Below are 24,858 nucleotides of genomic sequence, written 5' to 3'. Positions count from 1 at the left end.
GTTTATACAATACAATACAACCATTGCCAAAGTTAGTTGGCAATGGTTGCTCAAAAATCACTGAAAATAAATTTGAATGGGTGGCGATGCAAAGCAATCATGATAGCTGTTCTTATCAATGTCACAGCATGCACTTGTAAACAAACGCGTGCTTATCCGGGATATTGGTTTGTTATCAACATGTCTTAATTGTGAGTCTGTTCCAGTTCTAACTGAAAGCGACAGTTAAGACAACCGCGACGACGCATTTGGATACTTCCGTTCGCACATTTGAGCTTCGCATCGCATCATGGTCCGTTCATGTTGGTGCTAACTGGCGTCTATAGCCATTTGTTGTTAACCTTTTGCCGAAAAAAATGTAAAGGGCGCAAAGATGAGACGAAAAAAAATACAAGAAACAAGCACTAGCGAAGTGTATTTACCAGATGAGTTTTTCGAAGTGAACATACGATACCGTGTTGTTAAGAAGAGCGACGGAATTTTTAGGAGGGAGCCTTATATTGGAAACAGTGGTTTGCGCGAAAATTTTTAATATTGGCGCTGGTGTATGCACAAAACATGTAGACACTGTATCATAGAAAATGAGCACTGAAATAATCCCGTTAAATTTTCAAAATAAAAATCTTATTGCTGCAAGTTAAAACCGCAATTTGACAACATCTCAAAAACGTACACGTGGCTGGAACTATCAGTAGACGAATGTCGCTGTCAAGAATACCGCATGTACTCGATTCTAAGCAGCCCCTTTTTTCCATTATCACGATGCCCAAAGTGAGGCGGGTGGGGGTGCTTAGATTCTAAAAATTCTAAAAACCTAAATAACCCGTCCCCCCCCCCTCACTTTTTATCTCGGCCTATATCTCGACGAGTCAGGCGATAGGAATAATGCTTTATGTGGCAAACATTCAATAGAGAAATAGGTACAGACAGTGAACCTAGTGATTACGTCTGATACTCAGTCACCCTCACTGCCATTCCAGTCCACCCGCCGCGGTGGCTCAGTGGCTAAGGCGTTGCGCTGCTGACCACGAGGTCGCGGGTTCGATTCCCCGCCGCGGCGGCCGCTTTTCTGATGGAGGCGAAAGGCAAAAACGCCCGTGTGTGCGAGATTTCGGCACACGTCAAGGATATCCAGATGGTCAAAATTAATCCGGAGCCCTCCTGCGTTGCGTCAGCGCGTTAAACCCAACAATCAATCAATCATTCGAGTCAGCTGTGCCGCTTGGGCCGCCGCTTTCAATATCCCCCTGCAGGTCGTATTCTCTTTCGTTAAGGTGGTTTTTAATTGAAAACTTCATAAATGACTTGGACAAAACGTCAGCTGGGACCCTTTCCCACGCGTCTGAAATCCACCTTGCGATGGTTGCTTAGAATCGGGGGTGCTTAGAATCGCAAAAATACGGTATTTGTGTCAAACCCTTCCCCTTAACTCAAGGGGCTAGAAAATGAGCCGCTGATACATTTAACGTCAGTTTCAGAAATGAGTATCCCGGATTGCAAGGATCTGCTTCTGCATTTCTAATATTTGGAGACAAAGCTAGCTTCAAATTGTGCATTTCGTAGTTGTGGCTTTCGATTGGGCATTAATCGATCGTTTCGCATTCGCAACTCTTAAGTATTGCTTTGATCCAGTAATTTTTTTGTTGGTGTTATCACATTTTGTTTTGTTATCACACCAACTGCAAGTTGGTGTGATAACCTGGACCGACTCTTGTCATAAACGTAACACCCATCTTTTTGCGAAATCTGCGAACTATATCTTCACGGAACCATATACTTTAAAATGCTATCCACAATTTCAAGTGGTTGAACCTTGAACAGTGCTTTTTTTTTATTATTCCCTCCGTTCCTCCGTGTCCCTCTCCTTCCCCAACAGGTAATTTATGCCCCCTCTGATAATAAAGGTATTCCTCCTCCTCCAACTGCTTCTTTATGTTATTGTTGGGTGTCATGCATGTTATATTTATGACAACGGCGTAAAGTATTTTTTCAAGATTAAATATACCCATGCGTGTTCCCCTTTATTTGTCCTTGTCTGTGTCACCACTGTTTTCTCGTTGCGTTCTATGACAGGTTTCGGCCACAAAGTGGGTATCGGGGCCTAGCCGAGATGTTGCTCTCACCCAGGGTATCCACGACTTGACCACCGTCTCCCAGGGGACGATGGTGATGGGACACTCCGCCCTGGTCAGCACCACGTTGGCGGCTTCCGGATCTGCCATGAAGTTGTACTCGGAGCCGGGCAGCACATTCCCGCGACCTGGGAGACGACAGGAACAAAAAAAAAAAAACAATCAGTTGGTTTAAACAACCTGAAAAACGTAATTGTAGACCTTGAAGGTACCTTTTTGACATTGCGCGCTACATGAGCTTCAGTGTTTGCTGTGCAGTAGTGAATGTCGCTAAGAACGATGCGGTCATCGGGTCAAAGCGAACCGCTCAGAGGCCGTAATGTGAGCTGTTCGCATTTCTGTATCCCTCCCGCAGCGGTGGCTCAGTGGCTAAGGCTTCGCGCTGCTGAGCACGAGGTCGCGGGTTCGATTCCCGGCCGCGGCGGCCGCTTTTCTGGTGGAGGCGAAAAGCAAAAACGCCCGTGTGTACGAAATTTCGGCGCGCGTTAAAGACCCCCAGGTGGTCGAAATTAATCCGGAGCCCTCCACTACGGCGCGCCTCATCGCCTGCGTTGCGTCGGCGCGCTAAAACCTACAATCAATCAATCAATCAATCAATCAATCAATCAATCAATCAATCAATCAATCAATCAATCAATCAATCAATCAATCAATCAATCAATCAATCAATCAATCAATCAATCATTTCTGTCTCGTGTCCTTAGAGTAACGCCGTGACCAAGTTGGTTAACCGGGATAATTAAGGCGGAGTACCAAGAAGTGAGACAATTTTAGTTTAGAATCTACCAGAATAAAGTTTATTCCTCCTCCTCCTCTTCCTCCTCCTACTCCTCGTCATTCTTGTCATCCCAACAGTTGCGTTTTGAGGAAGATGGTTTGTTTAAATTATAGGCTCCATTTTTGCCACTCGGCGAGAAGGGGTCGCGGGACAACGAAGCTGCTTTCCGCAACCTACCCGAGAGAACTAACTCCTCTATACACGGTGAAAGTAGCTGGACAGTGCTATCACCTGCAACGACTGCACAATGCATTGCGTCAAATGATTAACCAAACATAAGTAGGTGCAGTCCACCCTGCGTTAAATAGCATTTCCACTATAGTGTGTTTCCTCCGCTGCTCTCTGTGCTGGCGTTACTCTTCAGGAGTAGGGCAAAGCGTCGTTTTGCGTGTCGTTCGGGTCCTCCTCCAGTAGGAGAACACGAGGACTCGCTGCGTTATTTCTACGGTTTCTCGGCCACCCGCACGACTTCCGAACCGAGGGGTGCTTGCATTGGCACGCCAGTACCGTGTCACTTTGAATTGACAGCCGTCGCATTAGAGAATTCGACCCCTGGTAAGTTCTTTCACAACAAAGGGTTTACACCTTAGATATTCAGAGCGAAAGCTTGGCTTAGCCGTCCAAAGCCTGCCTTTGTGTGCGGTTGTGGACCCCTTCCAACTTTTTGCGAGCCGAACGCCTCGCTTAGTTTCCGACGCTAGCTTCGGCCGCTTGGCATTTCGGAGCACCTCGACGGGCGATATACGCGGGGTGGTCAGGCGCCGTTTGCTGACGGCGGCTCAAACCCTTCCGCTCCCCCGCATCGCTCACGCAAGACGACTCGGCCTCGTTCTCATCCATTTCGAACGCAGCGCTCCTCTTCTTCGGGCGCGCGGCGAGTCATGTACGTCGTCAGGAGGCGGGGGCGGGGGGGGGGGGGGGGGGTAAAGAGAATTTTTTATAACCCACATGTCAAGGCGCAGCGACTAGTGATAACAGCGCTGCCCTAAGTACAGAAAATTATCCAATCAGTTTTCATGTAACGTGGTCATTCTACACACTGTGCAAAAATGTTTGGCGTGGACAACAAGCTACTGCAAATGAAGTCACACAAAGTCCACCAGCGTTCAAAGAAAGAGTTCATAAACTATACTGAACTCAGTACGGCACTAGGGAAACTCTCAGGATGTTGCTCCTGACCCCTATAAAGCGCGTAGACCAACGCAAAAGGGAGGCTTCTTCCCCTAGAGCTGCCAACTCATGCTCCAAATGACTCATGATAACCGACCGGACACGCCACAGCAGAGGGTATATTCCCGTTGCGGCCGGGCTCGAAGACATGCAGCACCACGATTTCTCCACAAAACGAAAGCACCAGCGCACATCATAAAATTCACCAACACATCATTTGAACGAGTGTTCATTCGAAGTGTGAGTCCGAACATCCTGCTTAATACAGTTCAAAACGTTGCCGCTACACGACAATGAAACAAGGCATGTTCTAACGTTTCAGTGTGGCCGCAGTGTGGACACCGTGCGGAACGCACAACGCCGAATCTCGCCAGACGGTCACACGTCGGGAGAACTTCCCAGCCACGTAACCACCCGAAATCCCGAACATCCGCCGGAAGTGCCGCCGAAGTCAGCTGATGCCAACGGACACCGCGTGACCTTCCTATCTGTTGGTTGTTTAATTGGGTTATTGCGCACAGAGCTCTTCGATGTAGGCAGTTGTGAAACTCCGCGTCAGAAAACGGCCCGCACCTGGACCCCCCCTGTATAGTGCCTGGAATATACTCACAGAACAACCCCCTGCTTTCGATCGTGCGCACGGTAGCGCCACTGTGGCCGCCGCACGCACTATCCAAAACACAAACGAAATATTAAAACTACAATTTAACGTTAAATTTTGCTTTAAAGTGCATAATTCTTTATTTTTGTGCTTTCATAAGTTATTCATTGCTATCTTAACTCCGGCTTTTAGGTTGCGATTGTTACTGCAACCGCGCAATTGCCTCGACCAGTGAGCACTTGTGCGGGCACTCCAGAACAACATAGGTCCGACCTGAAGTACTAAATTTGCAGTTATCGTTTCGCCTACAGCACATTGTATGCCAAAACTAATCCAGTAGCCGATCAAGCGGCTCTAAATAATCATTTTCAGCTGGCATAAAACCGTCGAAGCGACTTATTATTATTATTACGTTGTTGTTGTTGTTTTTTTTTTTTTTTTTGCTGCTGCCAGAAGACCGAAGAGGACGCGCAGCAGACGACAGTGCGCAAGCGACGCTTGACCCCACGGTCGCATTTTTTTTTACTACTCTTGCTTCGTATGGATATAAAACACGTGCACAGGTGAACACATTGGGTTCCTTTGGCATAACAAATTTACGTTCAAATACCTTTTTTCGCCCAGGTCGTCGAGCGGCGAAGCAAGTTGTATAGTTTATTTTGTCACCAAAAGATGGCGCCACTGTAAAACAAGTGCAGCATGCGTCGGCGGCTCCGTGTACGCCGTGTAGGACACAAGCTCCGTGTATGACTCCCACACATCATGGAATCCGGAAAGTAATCCAGCGGTTATTCGGTGCACGCTTTCGTGGGGTTGTAACTTCCCACTGTGCAGATAGCGGGCTGGTGACAGCCCCACTTCAACCTAATCCAGCTGAAATACGAGCTGTACGTCAGGCTTAGATGGGCATCGGAGATCATGGAGCCATGGAGAGTTTTACCCCCGAGACGGTGACAGCGCCATCTCACGACAAACTAATGCACCTCCAAGCGCGGACCGCCGCCCACCCCAGGGAAGCTGCTCTTCCGCACCGTGCCCTGCCCGGTCGGATTAGGACTGGTCACCCGGCCCTCCCGCTCACCCTCCATCCCCCTACAGCGCTCGTTCCCACCCACCGTTCTCCCTCCACCTAAAGTGACATGGGGGCCGACGCAGCAGACAGCGACGGCCACTCCGTGAACGAAGCCCCCAGCATCCAATGCGACACCTGTGGCCGGTGGGTGTATTTGGATGAAACGCCGTATAAAGACATGAAGGCTGCGGCAGATGGCGGTGATTTCAGCTGTAGAATATGCAGGAAGATAGCCGAGATTACTGAACAGATGCAAGTGGGAGAATGCCAACAGTGCTCCGCTCTTGGCCACAGAGTGGCGACTTTAGAGGGCATTGTTAACGAGATGGCCGCTAAACTGCAGCAGCAGGTGTCCCCAAAAATCGATGCAGTACCTAGGCAGGATGAACAAGCTACGACCACAGTAGCTAGCCAGGTTGAGCAGGCTGCGACTCAGGCACTAGAAGAACCCGAGGCCGCAGCGCTCAAGGAAAGGGTACAGCAGCCAGCGGATCAGCGGAATAACGCTGTTTTAGGCGGAGCGGCAGATAAGTCCAATACACAGCCACTACAGCAGGAAACAAACGCTGCACGTGAGAGGTGTTCGCTTGGTGCTGCAGCGCAGACTGCCCCGGCAGCGGAACCAGAACTTTGCGATGGGCAGACCCCTCCCTATGGCCTCAGCGAATTAGGTCACCAAACGGGGATATGCCATCAGGAAAAACCGAAAACCGGAGACGGGCCTGCAAATGAGCGGAAGGTCCGTACTGGCGGCGACTCCACACAGCCAAAGCGCACCCACAAAGTCAGTCGTGGCAAGCGGCGTGGGAGGAACACTGTACAGGTGCTACGGCATACAGAAGAGTGCCCCCCCAGGGGCACACTAAGAGATGTAGTCGTAATCGGGGACAACAACGTCGGCCTTATGGCTGCAACCGTTAGGAAGGTGGTGGCCGAACCCAACGCCGTAGAAATCATCTACAGCAGGAATGCGACCATGACAGAGGCGGTTAAGTATGCCACGGAGTACCATGAGCGCGCACGTTCCGTTCCTCGCCAGTACATCCTACATGCAGGCCTCCAAGACGTGATTCGGGGCAACCCAGATGAGATGACAAACGCCCTCGATTCTATGCCGACAGGACGCCCAGGGACCCTAACCATCTGCTCTATCCCTGAAATTACTAGCCGCGGAGACGTGACAAGGGCTGCGGTGGTGCTGGCCAATGCTAGAATCAAAAAATGGTGCAGGAAAACGAATAGCCAGTTTCTGAATCTCAACATGTCAGAGCTGGCTATAAGTTTTGCCAAAGATGGGCTTTCCTGCGATGGAGACGGCGCCCAGACAGTTGGTTGCACTGTTGGCAGAGAGGCGAAACGTTTTTTAGACCCAGGCCGTCCCCCAAGGCGCGAATAAGCCACACAAACTTGGACGAAACCCCGGGAGGAGCGCCAGACCAGCAGGCAGCGCAGTACCCCCAAATGGAATCCGGAAAACGAAAGCAGAAGTCACCCCTCTATCCGGAACCAGCAGCAGATGCCACAAGTAACATCTGCACAAACCAACCGAAATGGACGCAAAAAGAACTCGTTGGCGCAGCTCATCGAGACCGCACTGGAGAACGTGCTCTCCAGGCAGGGTCCGGGGCGAACTCAGCCATAGTAGAAGTTTGGGAGGAGAGGCACTTTAGGCAGCAATTGGAAAGTGCCTCACAGAGAGAGGGATACCGTGTCTCCCGGCCAATCCCAAGAGAAAGTACCACATCGAGGGAAGTCGTGGAGAAACAGCTGCAAGTAAACCGCTCAACGACCCATGTTTTGCTGCCGAGCACACCAACAGCAGAGACCAGTGGCCACTGTCGCAACAACACGGCACCACGAACTCATAACAACCAGCACGCCAGCCCCAAGACACGCAAAACTGCGAAGCGCCCACGCAGACGCAAAAAAGCGAGAAGTACGGTCGTGGGGTTCCTGAACATACATGGTGGCAGAAGGCGTGCTAGGTGGGAGGAACTATATCAGGTGCTACAGGAGGAAAGAGTGTCTCTATATGCCATAGCCGAGACCCATTTACGGGACCTGGAGGAACCGCCGCTCCATCCGGACTGGAGCTGGGCTGGCTATAACCGATCAAACACTTCCCGGAAAGGGGGTGGTGTCGGCTTCTTGTGGCACAGGGAGCGGTCGTGGGAACCGCTAAATGGAGCATGCGAGAACCACAAATGGGTGACGGGGCGTATACACAACGCCGAAGTGATTGCGTGTGTGGTGTACTTCGGGGTGTCACATGAACACTACTCCGAAAACGTGGGCATTGCGCGATGCATAAGGGAAGATATCCAGCGCTGGGGCAGAGACAAAGAAGTCCTACTGTTGGGGGACTTTAACGGCCACATACAAGAACTGGATGGTTACCTTGACCACAACGGCGGCCTTATGCAGGCACTAGCTGAAGACCTCGAGCTTGAGGTTGTCAACCTGCGTGCGGACTGCGAGGGGACAATCACCTGGTGTGCCCGCGGCAGCAGCACAAGCATCGACTACGCGCTGATTTCGCCGGTCCTCAGCAAGATGCTGCATACGGCGCATATCGACGAGGAAGGCCGGTACAGCTTGGGCAGCGACCACAATAGAATCAAACTCGAGTTTGATGCATCACCATGGCGCCGGAAAAAGACGGAACACAGAAAACCAGCCTCACGGTACCTGCCTGTCGCAGCGTATGAGGAAGTGGCCAAGGAGTTCGAAGACAGCGCCAGGCGCCGGGCTGCGACGACATACGAAGAGTACGTCGAGGAGCTCCGGCGAATCATGCGCAAGCATGAAAAGAGAGTCAACTCCCGAGGAGGACCCCGTAGAAAAAGCTGGTGGGACAATGACGTACAAGCTGCACTACGGGCTCGACGGCTGGCTAACCGGAAACACCGGCAGGCGGTCAAGACGCTGAGCAAGGGGGAGGCGCAGGAAGCCTGGAAGGATTATCTGCTCAGAAAGCACGAGATGCAAGTCGTGACGCAGCGAAAGATAGCGGAAGCGGACAACCGCAAGCTACAGGACATAAAATCAGCGGGAAAAGGGGCGACGTCGAAATTCTGGTCGTACGTATCATCACTGGACAGGAGGGCTTCAGCAGCTGAAATCCGTGAGGAAGACTCCGGTGCGGTGACAGATAACCTACAGCGACACCTCACTGAACACATCCGCCGTCTCTACGCGGCGCCAAAAGAGACGGACTGCAGTGCCAGCCCACCAGATGCGTCGGGAGGTGCCAGCGCAGCAACAGGATACCTGAGCCACTTGGAATGGACAGTGTCGCGGCTAGCGCTGGACAAGGCAATCAGCCACATCACCCACGCACAGCCCAAGGCCTCGGCGGAATCCCAGCCGGCATCGTGAAGATCCTCGTAGACCAGGCAAGAGAGCAGCTGGCCGATATCTATAGTGGCATACTCGCTGGCCAGCCAATACCAGCAGACTGGACCCGAGGCAGGGTAATTTTGACCCCTAAGAAAGGCGGGGACAAAGGACTACTGAGTGACCACCGTCCACTGACTATCACCAGTGCACTGTACAGGGTGTTTGCTCAAGTCCTAAAGGCATGGATGGTTGCCTGGGCGGAGACTGGCAAACACCTGAGCGAACTGCAAAACGGCTTCCGGCACGACCGCAGGCTTGAAGACAACCTGTTCGTCCTCACACAGTGCATCGAAATCGCGCGAAGCGAGGGACGTGAGCTCATGAGCTGCTTCCTCGACGTCTCAAAGGCATACGACAATGTGCCCCACGACACACTGCTGCGCTCCCTCCAGGCCCTTGAAATGCCACCCACGTGGGTAGATGTCCTGCACCGCCTGTATACTAGCAACACTGTAGTAGCAACAGTGAATGGTGCTGTGTCAGACGAGGTACCGGTCCAGAAGGGGCTGAAACAAGGATGCCCACTCTCACCACTCCTATACATGCTCTACACGGCACCTCTGGAACGCAATCTCCTGCAGGCTGACCTCGGTTCAGACTGGAGTATTCTACCGAGGGACTGAAGAGCCAGTGTTTCCTCCCCGGTCTCGTCTTTGCGGATGATATTGTGCTGCTGGCGAGCACCTCGGAGGAGCTCCAGAGACTGGTGGACATCTGCGCGGACACGCTCGCAAGGCTGGGGCTCTGCTTCAACGCGAATAAATCAGCAGTGTTGTGCTTCGCGGGCGACAAGGACGCAGAACCGGCAATACGGTTGCCTTGTGGAGATCCAATCGTACAGCATACCAAATACCGGTACTTAGGGGTACACCTTAGTACGGAAGCGAAGTACCTCACAGCCCATGAGGACCACCTGAGGCAAGCGTCCAAGAGAGCCAGCACCGTCCTACGCCGACGGTGCCTGTGGGGATTTAATCGTTTCCTCGTGGTGTTTCCTCATACAAAGGGTACGACCACAGATCATCATCATCATCATCATCCAAAACAGTGGACCAATAGTAGGGCCAGTTTTTGATGCATGGGGGGAGTTTCGCAACTCCTATATCAAGTAACTCTGGCTGCGGAGAGCGCACGCGCCAAGCCGGCAGCGGTGGAGCTCGGCCCGGTGAGTCACGTGATGCGTTGCCAAGGGTGCGGTCAAATGAAGGTCAAACTTCCCGGTGCGGCGAAACGGCTCGACGAGATGAGTGTAAAGCTTTGCTTCAAAACGATATCCCTGAGGATGCAAACGGCACATAATACACCGTCAAACGTGCGTTATCCCTATACGCACTGAACAGCGTCCTCGCTCGCTCGCACCTTCGACATTTCCTCCCAGGATGAAGATCTCCCTGAGGTTCTCCCCGAGCCGCGGGTCCAGTGTCAGGGCCAGCGCCGCGTTGGTGAGCGGGCCCAGGAGCACCAGCGTGATCTGGCCGGGCTCGCGGCGCGCCATCTCGACGAGCACCTCGGCCGCGTGTCTGGGCCTGCCGTCCACGCTGCCGTCGTCCTCGTCGTCGCCCCCGTCGTCCACCTCGGTGGGGAACTGGTCCGCGACGCCGCCCAGACCGTCGGCGCCGTGGTAGTCGTCCGCCAGCCTCGGGGGCTCACTCAGCGGACGCTCGCAACCCCGGTACACCGGTACCTGGCGTCACGAAGCGTGGGAACGGGACGGTTTTTTGAATCAGTTAAACGTTGCTATTAAGACAAAACACAGACCTGCTAAATTTGAGATAACTAGCCTTTGGTAATTCTCTCAGCTCCATCCCAGCCATGAAAGACTTTCAACAGCAGACCTGTTTGAGCTTTTAGTTCCACCGTCCAGCTTTAATCACCACAAAAATAAAAACCATACAAAGAAAACATACCGAGCGCACGTGAGCGTGACCCTCGCGAGGAGCGCCCGGTGTCGGCCATCTCGACCTTTGAGAACACTCTGCCCAGCGTTCGTGGCGTGATATTTCGCGTGCGGTTCTTCTCTCCAGTTCACTTGGGTTAGCGCCTGAAGTGGGCAGCACAGACGCAGAGTTTGCGCTACAGACGCCGAGTTCGCGAAGCCGGTTGCCGCCGCGGTTCTAGTCCGTGCTAACGCGGTCCACTTTGAGAGGGATGTTAAAGCCTGCCGACAAAACAATCCGGGTCTCCGAGTCAGGGACAACTTTCAGCGGTATGTTCGGAAATCCACGTGGAGTGCAACAGTCGGGTCTCCGACGAAGAGAGAGGGGCCGCAAGCTCTACTGTTTCTCCAGCCTTGCACCACAGTGCAAGCTGCGCCGATTTTTTAAACCTGAAAATGCAAAGAATATTGAAAAACTTGCAGATTTTGCGCTAAATGAAGACAGCTGTGGCGCAGTAGAGGGAACATGAAAGATGTTTTTTGAGCCGAAAAAGACGCAACAAGTGTTGAAAAATTTTTAAATTTCACGTTATAGTGACGAAATATGCGGAGGAGTGACGTAATACGGACCAGCACTAAAACGCAGTTATTAGCGTGTTAACTACATGTTAGCATTCAAGCAATACAATCAAGCAGAACTTCAGGCACCCGCATACGATCGCACAGTCGTGTTTCTCGGCGGTGGCTTTGGTCTGGGTGACGTCACAAACAAGGTCATGTGACGTCACAAGGACCCGGCCCGTAAGTGTCGTGGGTCGCCTCAGCTTGATATGCTTTCCTTAATATCTATATTATTCTCTTTAAGTTTTCAATGAAGTTGGTATCATTGTTATTGGGGCAAAGTAGTCTTTTTAACGAACCAAATTTGTATTCTGTCTTCATGGCCTCTTTAACAATGCAGCTTCGCTTGGCCGCGCACGTGAACAATATATCGAAACGAAACTCGCTGAACTCGAACTTCAGAGAAATGTATTGTACCAAAGCCGACTCCTGATACGGCGTATTCGAGTTTAAGCAAGCTAATTGAAATGCGAGATTTCCTGGCTCTGTTTATTATATCGATTATGCATGCGTTGTTCCTGTCCGCAGACGAACGAATGCATGCAGGTAGTTAAAATGGCCAAAGCTTGCATGTTTTCCATCAATCAGACAGTAATGTTTAATGCGACTTAGAACCGGCTTGCAATTTCTCCCAATTATGCACTAAAAAAAAAAAAAAAGCAGGCACAGGCTTATTTTATTCTTTTGCAGGATATATCTAGTCTGAAATCATATCACGAGCCTCACTACGAAAAGGTACGTATATCCTTCTTGCGTCGATTGTGTCAGTGTAGCAGGTGTTATTCCGATTGTATTATTGTAATGCGTATTTTGATTCAACACGCGCCTCGTTATATTTAGTGTGTATTTGGCCTCAAAATACGTCTATTTTGCCTCCTTTGTTTTCCTGAGCTTACTCTTGAGTTTCGAAGCTGATACTAATGCGTTGGTTCACGCGCGTGTGCACTAGAATCAGAAGTTCGACCGGCTAAGCCCCTTCATTTACGACGGAAAATGCGACATCGAATGAAAGCCTGACATCGGGTGCATCGTGAAAACGGCATTCGAAATGCTGAAATAGCACTAAAAGATCTCGCATCACAGCTTAAAGCTTTCCCGGTATATTTTTTTTTAACGCACGGCTATGCCGATGGCTATATCGCGGCTTTGCCGGCTATAACGACACTCCACGGCTCACCCCTTTGCTTAGTGCCACAGTGCATATGCCGTTTCTGAGTCGAATGGTACGCACGTTGCTGTCATTCGCCAAAGTGGCATCGTTGGCTGATGGATTGGTCACTCGAGTGCATTGTTGGGAAGCTGAACCACGGCATTGCCGTAGAGGGTACTCCGCTGAAGCCACACCGAAAGTTGGGCTAGTTAATACACCCTAAAATTACTCCACCGGTACAATTCGCTTTTAATGCCGTAGCATTCTTTGCCGAGTAACCCCCGCCCCACCCAGGACTGTGTAACGCCCTACATTTCTACAAAAATGCAGATATCGCGGAAGCTCCCCCTGTTCTCTGTAATGGCGTAAATGGAGATAATTAGTCTAACGAAAGTTTGAAAAACTAAAAAAATAGGAAAAACATAAAACAATTGCGGAAAATGGCGAACCGTCTAACGCCTTGCATTTCCAAAATAATGCAGATTTTGGGAAAGTATTATATGTAATCGTTATAATAGCTTAATTGGGGTTAAATTGGTCGGACAGGATTTAGAAAAGCCAAGAAATTTGGCCAGAAAAAACTCCCACTCGAGACAAGCGGCATAAGAATGCTACGCATTAGTAGATGATTCTCTGTATTTCTGCAGAATTTTTCTAAGGCCAGTGTGCACACCGAACGCACCTGTTTGCATCCGCAGACGGCGAGCACCCTGCGGACGTTGTCCTCGACTTTCCGCACGGTCGTGTTGCCCGCGACGCACGTGACGGCCTCCACAGTGGCGTGCAAGCTAGACGCCAGCATCAGCGCCAGCGCGTCGTCCACGCCGCAGTCGACGTCGAGCACGAGCCGTCGGTCGTGGACTGCGCTGTCCCCGCCTTCGTCGCCTCTTTTGCTGCTCATGGCACGGCCGGGGTCCCCAGAACAGGCTGCATGAAAGTGGCAAGAAATTTATCGAGTACGGGCGGCAAAACAGCCGTCATGCGGTGCTTCGGTGTCTCACCCGGCAGGGCGAGGAAACCTTTGCATCACGTGTTACCGCCTGAGAGAGGCTTGGGGTGCCATATTGAACGGAACTGACGTGAGGTACGTCTTTATTAACGCAAAGGCGTGATGTCTCCCGTGAGACGAAAAACCCGGCGTTGGGAGCAACCGGCGGATAGCCCCGAAATACTGCGGGCTCCACGCCGGAACCCGGATCTTGAACGAAATGGGGCCATGAAGAGAAATGACACACCCGGATGACACGCGAAGAGAAATGACACACGAATGACACACGAAGAGAAATGACACACACACACACACACACACACACACACACACACACACACACACACACACACACACACACACACACACACACACACACACACACACACACACACACACACACGCACGCACACGCACACGCACACACACCCACACCCACACCCACACACGCACGCACGCGTGCACACGCACACGCGCACGCGCTCACACACACGCGCACGCACACACACGCACGCACGCGTGCACACACCCGCACACACGCGTGCACACGCACACGCGCACGCACACACACACGCACGCACGCGTGCACACACACGCACGCACACGCACATACACGCATGCACACACACACATGCACGCGTGTGCACACACGCACACACACACGCATGCACGCGTGCACACACACGCACACACGCACGCACGCGTGTACACACACACGCCCACGCGCACATGCACACACAGGCATGCACACACGCGCACACGCACACACACACGCACGCACACACGCACAGAAACAGAACGAGCGCGGATCTTTTACGAGCACCTTATCGTGTGTTTTCCGTGGCAGGAATCTGGCTGACGACGATGTTGGGCTCGCTCTTATCCTTTGTAGGCATGCGCTGTGTAACGTCGATATAAGGGCTGATATTTCAATGCCAAGTTTGTCCCGCAGCGTCTGTACAGTGTCATTAAGTCACACCTTTGGAGTAGCGATTGGAGCAAAATAGTGCACCTGCGCTGTGACAACGGCCGCAAGGCGTGCTATCAGCGGCGTTGTCATTTTGCTCTAATTTTTGCTCTAATCGCATGCTGGGCCTCGCCATTTGCCAGATTTGCACATTTGGTCATGTTGATTTGTCGTTGATGAGTGTCGTGGTGAAGCCCACCTGCGGGGTCATTTTTTTAAGAGTGTAGGCAATCACTTAATTTATGTATTATTTCCGCGTCTACTTCGTTGAAGCCCCGTCATTTCATTTCTAATCAACGTGAGGCGTTGCTTCAGAGCAGACTTTCCGGCATTTAGTGGTTGGTCACGAGGTCAAAGCAAACATTTAGCTTTGCCTCCAATTAAAAAAAGAAGCAGGCAATCCAAACAGCAGATTTCATTATCAGTGCTGCGTTGCAGCGAATCAGTGGGGTTCAGCTTGGCCAACATTTCCTGCATCATCTTAGCGAGCTGGCCGGTGACTCCTCCCCATTCCGTACAACCGCTTACCAAGAGCATGTGAGCAACTCAGCCTACACCCAAACAGCGAAGAATGTGATCACAGACATGTGTACCACACAGACAAGCACCTAGCAGCCGCCTTCGACGCGTACGTGCTATTCCGAGACGATATAAGCCGTCAGCCAAATAGGACGTCATTCGAGCGCTATAAAAACACGCTAAAGGAAAGAGAAGAAAGTACAAACCTACAAACCTCGCAAAAAAATAGCAGGAAAATAGCAATTCCCTTGCTTGCGTCGCACCGCTGGATTACGTCGATACGAACGGTTGTCGCCGCGTCTAAGTTCAATGCACGACTGTGAAGTTGTTTCCGTGATCCCACACACAGGTTGGCGCCCGGTATCACTTCCTTACCGGTCGCCACAAGACAGCCCAGAGAGAAACAAAAGCAGAAGCAATCTGTTTGGACAGCTCGCACTATGCTGTACTGCGTTGCCTCACCGCGTTGCCGTCGCCTGTGTTGCATCCATATGCACGATGCGTCACAGCGGCAGGCTGCGTGAGCGCGGCGCCGATACACCGCTTCCTTCCTCGTGGTTGGCCGTTCAGCAGCAGCTGCCGATCGCCACAAGGGCATACTGATATACGCTAGCATATACAGCTCAAACTACGGTATACATATCTGTACGTACGGTCAGGCGAAAACCAACCACGAACTGCAAGAATTGAGAACCGTAACGTAGCCATACTTTCCCCTTATTCACAGGAACCAGAGGCGCGAATATAGCTAGTAATTGCCATGTATGTATACGCGTTCCTACTCAACTACGGGTAGGTGCGTAGTATGCTTACTTTGCTCCCGCAAACGCCGGTTTGTACTTTTCAGGAAGGCTCCTGTTCGCGTTTCATTTATTTCTGTCTGCACGCAGAAGAGAAGTAGTAAACGCTTATCCAGTTGCCCACTGAGACCACTTGGCTGTCCTTTGTTCAGGTAGCCGCGTGCTGGTAAAATGGCCGTCTGGATCAGGCTTCGCTGGTACGAAATGTCCGAGCTGGTCAGCGCGTTTGGGGATAAGTAAGGGAGTGGTGAAAGTCGGATGGCAGACGAGGTTAGCAGACGGGATACGAATACGTGCACAGTTTATACGAGTTGTGAACCGAAGCCTAGAATTTAACATTACAACCAAATCGCGTGTTGTGCTTACTCTTGTGTCAGTTCAGAACAAGGTAGTACGCTTAGTCAAAGAAGAATTCTTTTGAGCGTAAGTATTTAGCGTCAGGCTTCGAAAGGTTAGGCACTGGTAATTAGCTTTATAAAACCGAAAAATTGAGTCCATGTCACCTTGTAGCTGGACACTATCTGCATGCCATAGCGCTGCATGATGTAGTTTTATGTCATCTATGGACTTCAATGGAGATTAGTTTCCTACAATGAGCGGTATGTCACTAACAAATTAATACGTTAAAGGGTAGAGGGCCCAGAATAGAGCCCTGGGGAACCTCAGATGACACAGCGAGGCCGCTAGGCTTGGCGCCAGACTGCTCACCATGGCTTTTCCGACCTTTCAGGTAGTGATCCACTGACAAAAAGCAGGAAGCAGTCCACACGCAGACAGGTTACGAAGGAGCAAGCAATGATTCACGCTGCCTACCGCCTTACTGCAGTCGAAGTAGACAGCACCCACGTGTCATCGCGAGAGTACGCATCTGTCATTGCAACTAATCCACTGCTCGAGAACAGCCGGGCACTTCTTAAAAATGTTGAATGTAAAACATTTGAAAGCCCGCGTTCCCAAAGGGATTCGTCCTCTTGCCACTAGACGCGCAGTACTTCGCGGTCCGCTTCCGCCTTACGATTTCGAATGTCTTCGATCTTTCTCCAACCTGTTGCGCCGTTTCTCGTTCCCTTCCTCTTTTGACGAGTTAAAACGGGTGGTATGAAAGGCGTCGCGCGTTGTTAAAAGCCTCGCGCTCGTTACTTTGATGACATCGTGGACCCTCAGAAGTTTCGATGAGAGGACATCAAGAAATGTATGTGGAAACCTAGCCTAACGCTGCTCCAAGTATAGGAAAGTCGCCTAAAAGATTTAAAACATGAATTGTGTTAAGTTAAAACAAAGACCGCTCTTACAGAATAGACGTATTCTTGGTTCGCATATATATATGGCTTACAAAACTCTTCATATTTAAATGTTTGTTCGGCGAAACAGCTCGGATGATACCTTTGAAAATTAGTGGGCGTTTTCGGGACGTTCAAAGAATCATGTTAGGTCTATGTTATACCGGTGCCTTATACGCCCGTTGAGGAATCCAACTGAAATAAAAATGTCCTGTCCTTCGCACATTCTTTCGAACAGGTTTCGTTTTATAACTACCGCAATATTTTCGTTTGTATACAAAAGAGAGGCCTGCGTCCGGTCAGCCTAAACAAGCGCGGCGGGAGTCGCAGCGCTTCCGATAAGCGCCGCAACCTAAACATTAACATATTAAAACATATTAAGAACATTTTAGGAGATACTCCTTGCAAAAGTACAAACGTCGCTAACTTCGAAGAAGTCTTCTCTTCAACACCCCAGTATGTCGGAAATCCTTATAAAAACTTTCAATGCCTGTCACCCCGACTTATACCTTTAAATTCTAATGTCTTCTTTGTGTAGAAAAAAAGCGATCAAATATTAAAGCCCAATGAAAAAAAAAAAAAAACTTCTGCAAAGGCCGTGCAGCGTAATATGCAAAATAACTGGCAATTCTGAGTGTGAATTGGTGGGCTAGTTGGTACTTTGACATTCTTGAAGCACAGCGCACTACGACAGGAAAAAGAGAAACGCCGACACAGCGCTTCTGCTCGGCGCGAATGAGCGACAGAGGCAACGGGTTCGTCGCTTCATGCGGGTGCACTTGCCTTGTGGACTCGAACGGGGCCCTCCGACCAACGAGATGGCACAGCTCGGACACCTCGCCCGAGCCCGGTTACACGCTGCGGGGCTCGCGATAAGAGAAACGGCCTACGCGCTACATTCAGCGATTGTCGCGGAGGATCCGTTATCGCCGCTCCAAACCTAAGTCAGCGCTGTCGAGCATTGCTCCCTGCGGAGTAATTTGCCCTGCTGTATAGAGCTAAAACACCAGGGACCCACCCGGACTCACGAAGTACGCGGAGATTAGTTGATAAATTGCTGGCTGGGCAGCTTATACTGCGCGACACACGGCGATATGACTTCGGCCAGAGTTTTCAAGACGCAATAAAACAAATATATATATATATATATATATATATATATATATATATATATATATATATATATATATATATATATTGTGCAGTACTTCAAGGGGCTCTTGTTCGGCGTTTGTTGAGTATATTGTAACGGCGAAATTTGTCCAATAACTGCCGCTACGGTAGCATGATGGTCGAGCGGTGAAGCACTCGAGACGTTGAAGAAGTTTAAAGGCTAACTGATTTAATTTACTGGTGACCTCGTCTGATCTTTAACACATACAAATTTGGACGAATACACTTATTACATGAATTGAGGCAAACAGTCAAGAGAACAAGAGTACTTAACGGAACATGGCTGACTGGATGGCGGTCTCCCGGCGAAAGGGCCCGACGACGGGCAGCAGCGTTGCTCGAATCAGTCCTTGGTGCGGGCCGCCCGCCAGCCGCCGGCGGAGCGGCGTTATATTTGCTTCAAGCGGACTCGTGGGGAAAAAAAGCGCATTCTGGCCCCACTTTCTGCAGCCAATCGGGGAGACGCTTTCTAACACCAATAAGCCAAGTTCCCGCCAAAGAGAAAAGGACCAATCACACACAGGCGCAAGGTTTGAACGCGAAAGCGCGCGCTTGGAGAATTATTGACGTAAAGAAAGCATTTCAGGCACAACACACTAAAGTAAACAGTGGAAAATACAGAAAGGTCGTTTGAACTACACCAAGGGCCCGGAGCCCAAAAGCGGCCAGTGCAGACGCAACGGTGGGTGTGGAACACCGCTGCCGCGCTGTAACCCAAGCTGGGCCGATGGCTCCCCGTAACAGCCGCGTCTTCCGGTCGGTCAGCGCGCATATGCGCACGCCGCATGCCTTTCTTAAAAATCTCGACTTGCGACCGAAGGCGGATGCTACAAAATAGAAAAAGCAAACTGAACGGGGGCTTCGCGACAATAGGCCACTAAGCATGTCAGTAAAAGTCTGATCGAGAGCAACCGGCCGCAGCTGCATTTTATTACGGAGTATTACAATTACAAGCCTACTCAGTCCGTTCTTCCCCTCATCCGTCCCCTCCCCCAAACACACCCACTCCGAGTTTTCATGTACACTTTCCAGCGCCGCACCATCGACCCCCATACGTCGTAAACTCATAGCTTCTTGCCCAGTCGGTTGCACCAACGAAGACGATGACGTCTACGGCTCTGGAACGCACCATACCGCGACAATCCACGAAATGTGTCCCGCATACATTGCACAGACTAAATATGATGCTCGTCGTACCCCAAGCCTCGGACAAACAACTAGCGACGTCCGGGAACAAGCGCACGATTCTACGCACCACAAAGCGCTTCAGTCAACAGAAATTATCATCCTGAAAATGGCCCGTGATAAATTTAACATATTTGCAGGCGTAACAAAATGAAGCACATTATTGAGCATACTCGAGAAAGGGCTTTCGGTTATTTCTTTTAGGTCGGCAGGTCCGTGCGGTTGGCTCCAATATCTAGGATGTATGTTTGTGTGTGTGGGGAACACGAAGCGATCGCAGGTGTAAGCACACTTGCAATCCCAAAACAATAAATTTAATAATGAACCTTACGAGAGGTGAATTGCGATGGACAAACTAATAAATTAAAGTGACGTGGTAAAGCACATGGCCAGCTAACAGAAAAAATAACACACGCGTACGCATGCACGCGCACACACACACACACACACACCGAAAACAGGGGATCTCTAAACTATAGTTAACTGGGCTCACCCTCAGACGCAGTCAAGTGGAGATACAAACATCTCAAGCGCAAATACAAGCCCCCTAACAAAATGGCATCCTAAATAAACCTAATGCGGTAATATAATCCCAAAGAACGAAATGTAGGGCCGCCGGACTGCGGACGCCGGAGGCCCAGACGGCGACCGACGACGACCACTACGACGACTTCCGACTTCGGTAAGCGATGAAACGCAACGGGCGTGACACGTCTCAGAAACGGCCGGAGGATTGGGGTGCACACGCCTGGGCCGTGATCGGCCCGCGGCGCACAGGAGAAAACGTTTCCGTTACATAGTGCCTGTGACAGCCGAATAATGTCATCCATAATTCACAAGGGCCCGTTACACACAACTCATGAATTAAATGTAGTCAATATCACCTGTTCTTCCGCAGTGCGGTGTTCAAGCAGCCCTTGGCCGCTTCGCTGCTTGGCTTTGGAGATAATTGGGCTGGTCACAAATGTGGCGTTCGTCTCTCTCCCTTCCGATGCCCAGCCGGAGCAATCGCTGAAAACAGTGCTGACGGCTTCCTACGGAGGCCATCGCAACAACGTACGTAATCATGCACTTGCAGTCGGCTTCTCCAGTTTCCACAGAGCTGGCCGCGCTGTTAACCGATCGAAGGGGTTTTCACTGCCACCTGAAGCGCCCGCGGAGAGGAGACACCCGAGACCGCTTCCGTCGGTGTTTGGGCTCGACTTCCATCCATGCCTGGCGTCGCTCAAAACTCGGCGCAGCGAAGTGGAGAGGAGGAAAAATTCACGCATCTCCACGAAGTGAATCATGACGAGTGGGCGAGGCACTGGGGATTGTTCTTACCGTAAATAACCGGTGAGAGTGCTTACTGCTGCTAAAACGATTTCCAATCCAATTAAATACAATTCAATTTAATTCAATGCAATCCAATCCAATCCAAATCAATCCAATGCTCCTCGCGCATGCGCAGCACGGCTCTCCAGGAACTCTCTATCTCTATCTCTCTCTCTCTCATATATATATATATTGTAACGTAATATTTTAGTTACATTCTGCCGCTACTGTAGCATGATGATTGCCGTGAAGAAGCCGAGACGTCGAGGAAGTTTTAAGGTTAACTTGTTTACTTTACGGATGACATTGTTGAAATTAGCACTTACAAACTTGAGACAATTACACTTATTACATAGATGAAAAAGACAGTCAATAGATTAAGAGTACTCAACGAAACATGGTTGGCGGGCGAAGGGCTCCCGGCGTCTCGACGATCGGCAGCAAGCGGCTCTCCTGGTGTTGCTCGCCCTCTCCCCAGAGGGGCCGCGTTATATTTGCTTTGGGGGGACGCATTGGGGGAAAAAGCGCATCCTAGCGTGTGCGGACCGGGTGGGAAAAGGCTAAGGCACACCCGCAGCCAATCAGGAAGACGCTTCTCAGCTCCAATCAGACATGTCCCCGCCAAAGTGAAAAGGAACAAAAACACAGACACAAGGTTCCGACTCGAAAACGCGCGCTTGGAGAATTACGGGCGTAGAGCAAGTAGTTAGACAAAACGCACTAAAGTAAACAGGGGAAAAGGGAAGGTCGTCGGAAGTACACAGCGGCCCGCGTAGGCGCGCAACGGGGGTCGGAGACGCCACGGCCGCGGTAACAGAAACCGAGGCGAGGGTTCGCTTCCCCCAACAGCCGTGACTCTCGGTTTCTCTCTCTCTCTCTCGGTCGGTAAGCGCGCAGAGACAAACTTCGCATGCTCTTCTTAGAAAAAACGGGGCAGGGCCCAGCCGCGTCCGAAGCGCCTTCACACAAACACTTGGGAGGAAGAGCCCCGGCGGCCGCACAGAACTAAAAAACAACCAGAAAACATCAAGGGATCTCCTCTTCGCGACAATATATATATATATATATATATATATATATATATATATATATATATATATATATATATATATATATATATATATATATATATATATATATATATATATATATATATATATATATATATATATATATATATATATATATATATCCCTCTCTCTCTCTCTCTCTCTCTCTCTCTCTCTCTCTCTCTCTAACGTTTTGTGAACCTTTTTTTCGTTCTTGTTAACCTTCCGTGAACCTTTTGTTCACAGATGTTTTTATTTACACGGTGCTGTGCACGGACGCCGGACGCCGGACAAGCCTCGGCCTGAGGGGGGGGGGGGGGGCACTTATTAGGAGATAAAAAAAGGAAGTGTCCCGATAGTTCTATAGGGGTGGTGCCCTCCTTCCAGGGCTCCAGACTATTCTGCTCCTCTCCGGGCTCGAAGAATCAAGTCCTTCTGAATCCCAAAGTCGGAGCTGGCAGAGCTGTTTCCCATAGAGCGACCCCACCCGAATATCTGTCCACCTCAACTCAGCCAAATTCCGAGGCCGACACCCGCGCTACGATCCCAAAGAAACTTCTGAGCGCCCCGAATGTGGTGATAGCGCAAAGCCATAAAAAAAGCGATGATAGAGAAATCTAAAAGACGCCGGTTTCAGAACTCGAGCCGCTCACCACATTCGGTGCGCTCAACATTTTCTCTAGGTTCGTAGCGCGAACGCTGGTCTTGGAATTTGGCTGAGTTGAAGTGGACAGATGTTAGGGTGGGGAAGGCCCGTGGGATATTGACTTCGCATAGTGAAGACGTAAGCTCTGACGTGAAGGTGTTCTCCTAGTTGAGAGATACGGCGTTGCGCTCGGCGGCATCAGCTTCCGATCCACCGATACTAAGGTCATACCTCAGAAAAGCCAAGTTAGAGCTAGTGAAGACTACCAGCTCTACTGTTTCCTCAATCTTCGCATCTCGATTGCAAAGGTGGCTGACCTTTTTTTTCCGGCGAAATTTCTGTCTACGCGGGAAGAGAGTCATAAATTGGGTTGCTGCACTGGCCGCGTCATGGCTGCCCCACAAATTGCATCCCAGACCGTGGCTGTACCACCGGCAGATGCACTGGTTGCCCTTAGTTGCCGAAGGTTGAATCAAGTCCGGCATACGGACGTCAAAACTGTTTGCGCCAAAGCCAATGTTCTGTAGTCCCCAGTCTAATATAGATATTTTGAAAAGGAAATCGTGCTGAAATTCGTCGCGAAGCTGATTATATCGAAATTCTGACTTTCATTCATTTTTCATAGTTGACAGAAGAGTTAGAAACGTTTCGGTATTTCCGCCTGCTGTCAATACATGGGTTTTTACGGAAGGAGTACAGTTACAGCAATTGACTGTAACTCGCGTTCTATCGGAACTATCCCAAAGCGAGTCATATGCCGTCGCTCTGCTCAAACAACGTTTAACGCAAGCTTTAATTCGGCCGGTATGATGGATAAAGTATCAGTCGAAATAGCATGGAGCTGCAATAGCATGGAGCTGCAAATAGCAGCAAGCAATGGTGCGGTGTAGTTACAGCCGGTTTGCGGTTTGTGTGCTACTAATGGTGCAGTGAATTATCATTGTTGCTGCAAAAGCAAGTACAGTATACTCCGTTTAAGACGACGAACTCTACGGTCAAGACGAGCAGCACTTTTGCTCTCTTGCAACGTCCACGACGCAAAAACCTCCGCTCAAGACGAATTTCTGATGAAATTTTCACGGTCCCTTCGAGTTCGTTTTAGCGGGAGTCTATGTTCGAAATGTGCACTGGATACCTGTTGACTTGCGTGTACATGCGTTGTTAATTATGCAGCATTTTCCTTGTATGTTGTTCCATCGCTGCCCTCTGGAGTTAATGATACCGCTTCACGTGAGTGCGCCGATTTACAGATGACTAGCTGATGTGCCAGGAGAGGCCTTCGTCATTCAGTGGACATAAAAATGGTGATGATTATGACGACTGCGGCGGCGGCGGCGAAGACGACCACGATGATGTGTTGGTGGCTCGAGCAGCATGGAAACTACCATCTGTGTCGGATGTGCTGTTCGCCTACAGTCACTTGGAAATTCACCTAGGTGACTCTACATAGCAGCTGTTTGTATTTGGTACGAACCTCAGTTGTTGCCTCCTTTTTGGAAGGCACTGCTTGTTTATTTGTGCACACTGCAAATAAGCACTAAATCAACCTTGCATTTTTATAGTGCCGCGAAAATAAATTTGTACTTGCTAATGTAACAGTTCACCCGCCGGAGTGGCTCAGTGGATATGGTGTTGTGCTGCTGAGCCCGAGGACGCGAGTTCGATTCCCGGCTGCGGTGGCTGCTTTCCAGATGGAGACGAAAAATATTCACCATCTTCCCGTAGGGGAACCCTGAGTAATATGCGAAGCAGCCATGGGGTCGACTCAAGTTCCCATTAGTTTTCAGTTCGATCGCGGCGTTGCGGGAGGAGAATGAGAGAAGCGGAGCGCGCGCGCGCGTCATTTATACCGCGGAGCTACAGTGGCGCCCCCAGCGGAGTATGCAGCGGCTACCGTCACGTCTCTAACCCTGAGCTGCTTCGCATTATCGCGCGCAGAGCCGCAGGTATTGCCATTCGTTGCGCAATCCCGGAGAGGAGAGTAGGAATGCCTCGCATACTACTCAGGGTTCCCCCTACGGGAAGATGACGACGGTGGTTGAACGCGAAGCAATCTCATGATGGATTCTTTGGTTGGCCAATCCCTAGGGGCATCCTGCCACAATCATCATCAGCGGTGTCTTGTCAGGCATGCGCAG

General features: G+C 50.4%; 1 protein-coding gene across 3 annotated transcripts in view; it reads right to left on the bottom strand.

The window, feature by feature from the left end:
• Positions 1-20,751, bottom strand: part of LOC144145792 (nucleoside hydrolase-like) — a 28,747-nt gene extending 7,996 nt beyond the window's left edge. The window contains exons 1-4 of one of the 3 annotated variants that reach the window (XM_077677529.1): positions 20,596-20,751; positions 13,482-13,726; positions 10,512-10,836; positions 2,124-2,260 (exon numbers count right to left, since the gene is read on the bottom strand). In XM_077677529.1, coding sequence (XP_077533655.1) covers positions 2,124-2,260; positions 10,512-10,836; positions 13,482-13,700 — 681 coding nt within the window. In that variant the 5' untranslated portion in view covers positions 13,701-13,726; positions 20,596-20,751. Of the gene's footprint in view, positions 1-2,123; positions 2,261-10,511; positions 10,837-13,481; positions 13,727-15,487; positions 17,854-18,136; positions 18,327-20,595 lie in introns of those variants that run through there. The other 2 variants (XM_077677528.1, XM_077677530.1) reach the window with 2 other exon arrangements.
• Between the last annotated feature and the right edge of the window lie 4,107 nt (positions 20,752-24,858).

The sequence above is a fragment of the Haemaphysalis longicornis genome, unplaced genomic scaffold (genome assembly GCF_048455015.1).
Source record: "Haemaphysalis longicornis isolate Haplotype H1 unplaced genomic scaffold, Haemaphysalis longicornis Haplotype H1 scaffold_7, whole genome shotgun sequence".
NCBI classification, from domain to species: Eukaryota; Metazoa; Arthropoda; class Arachnida; order Ixodida; family Ixodidae; genus Haemaphysalis; species Haemaphysalis longicornis.
Note: the sequence above shows the minus strand (reverse complement) of the source record. Positions and strands in the feature narration are given on the sequence as shown.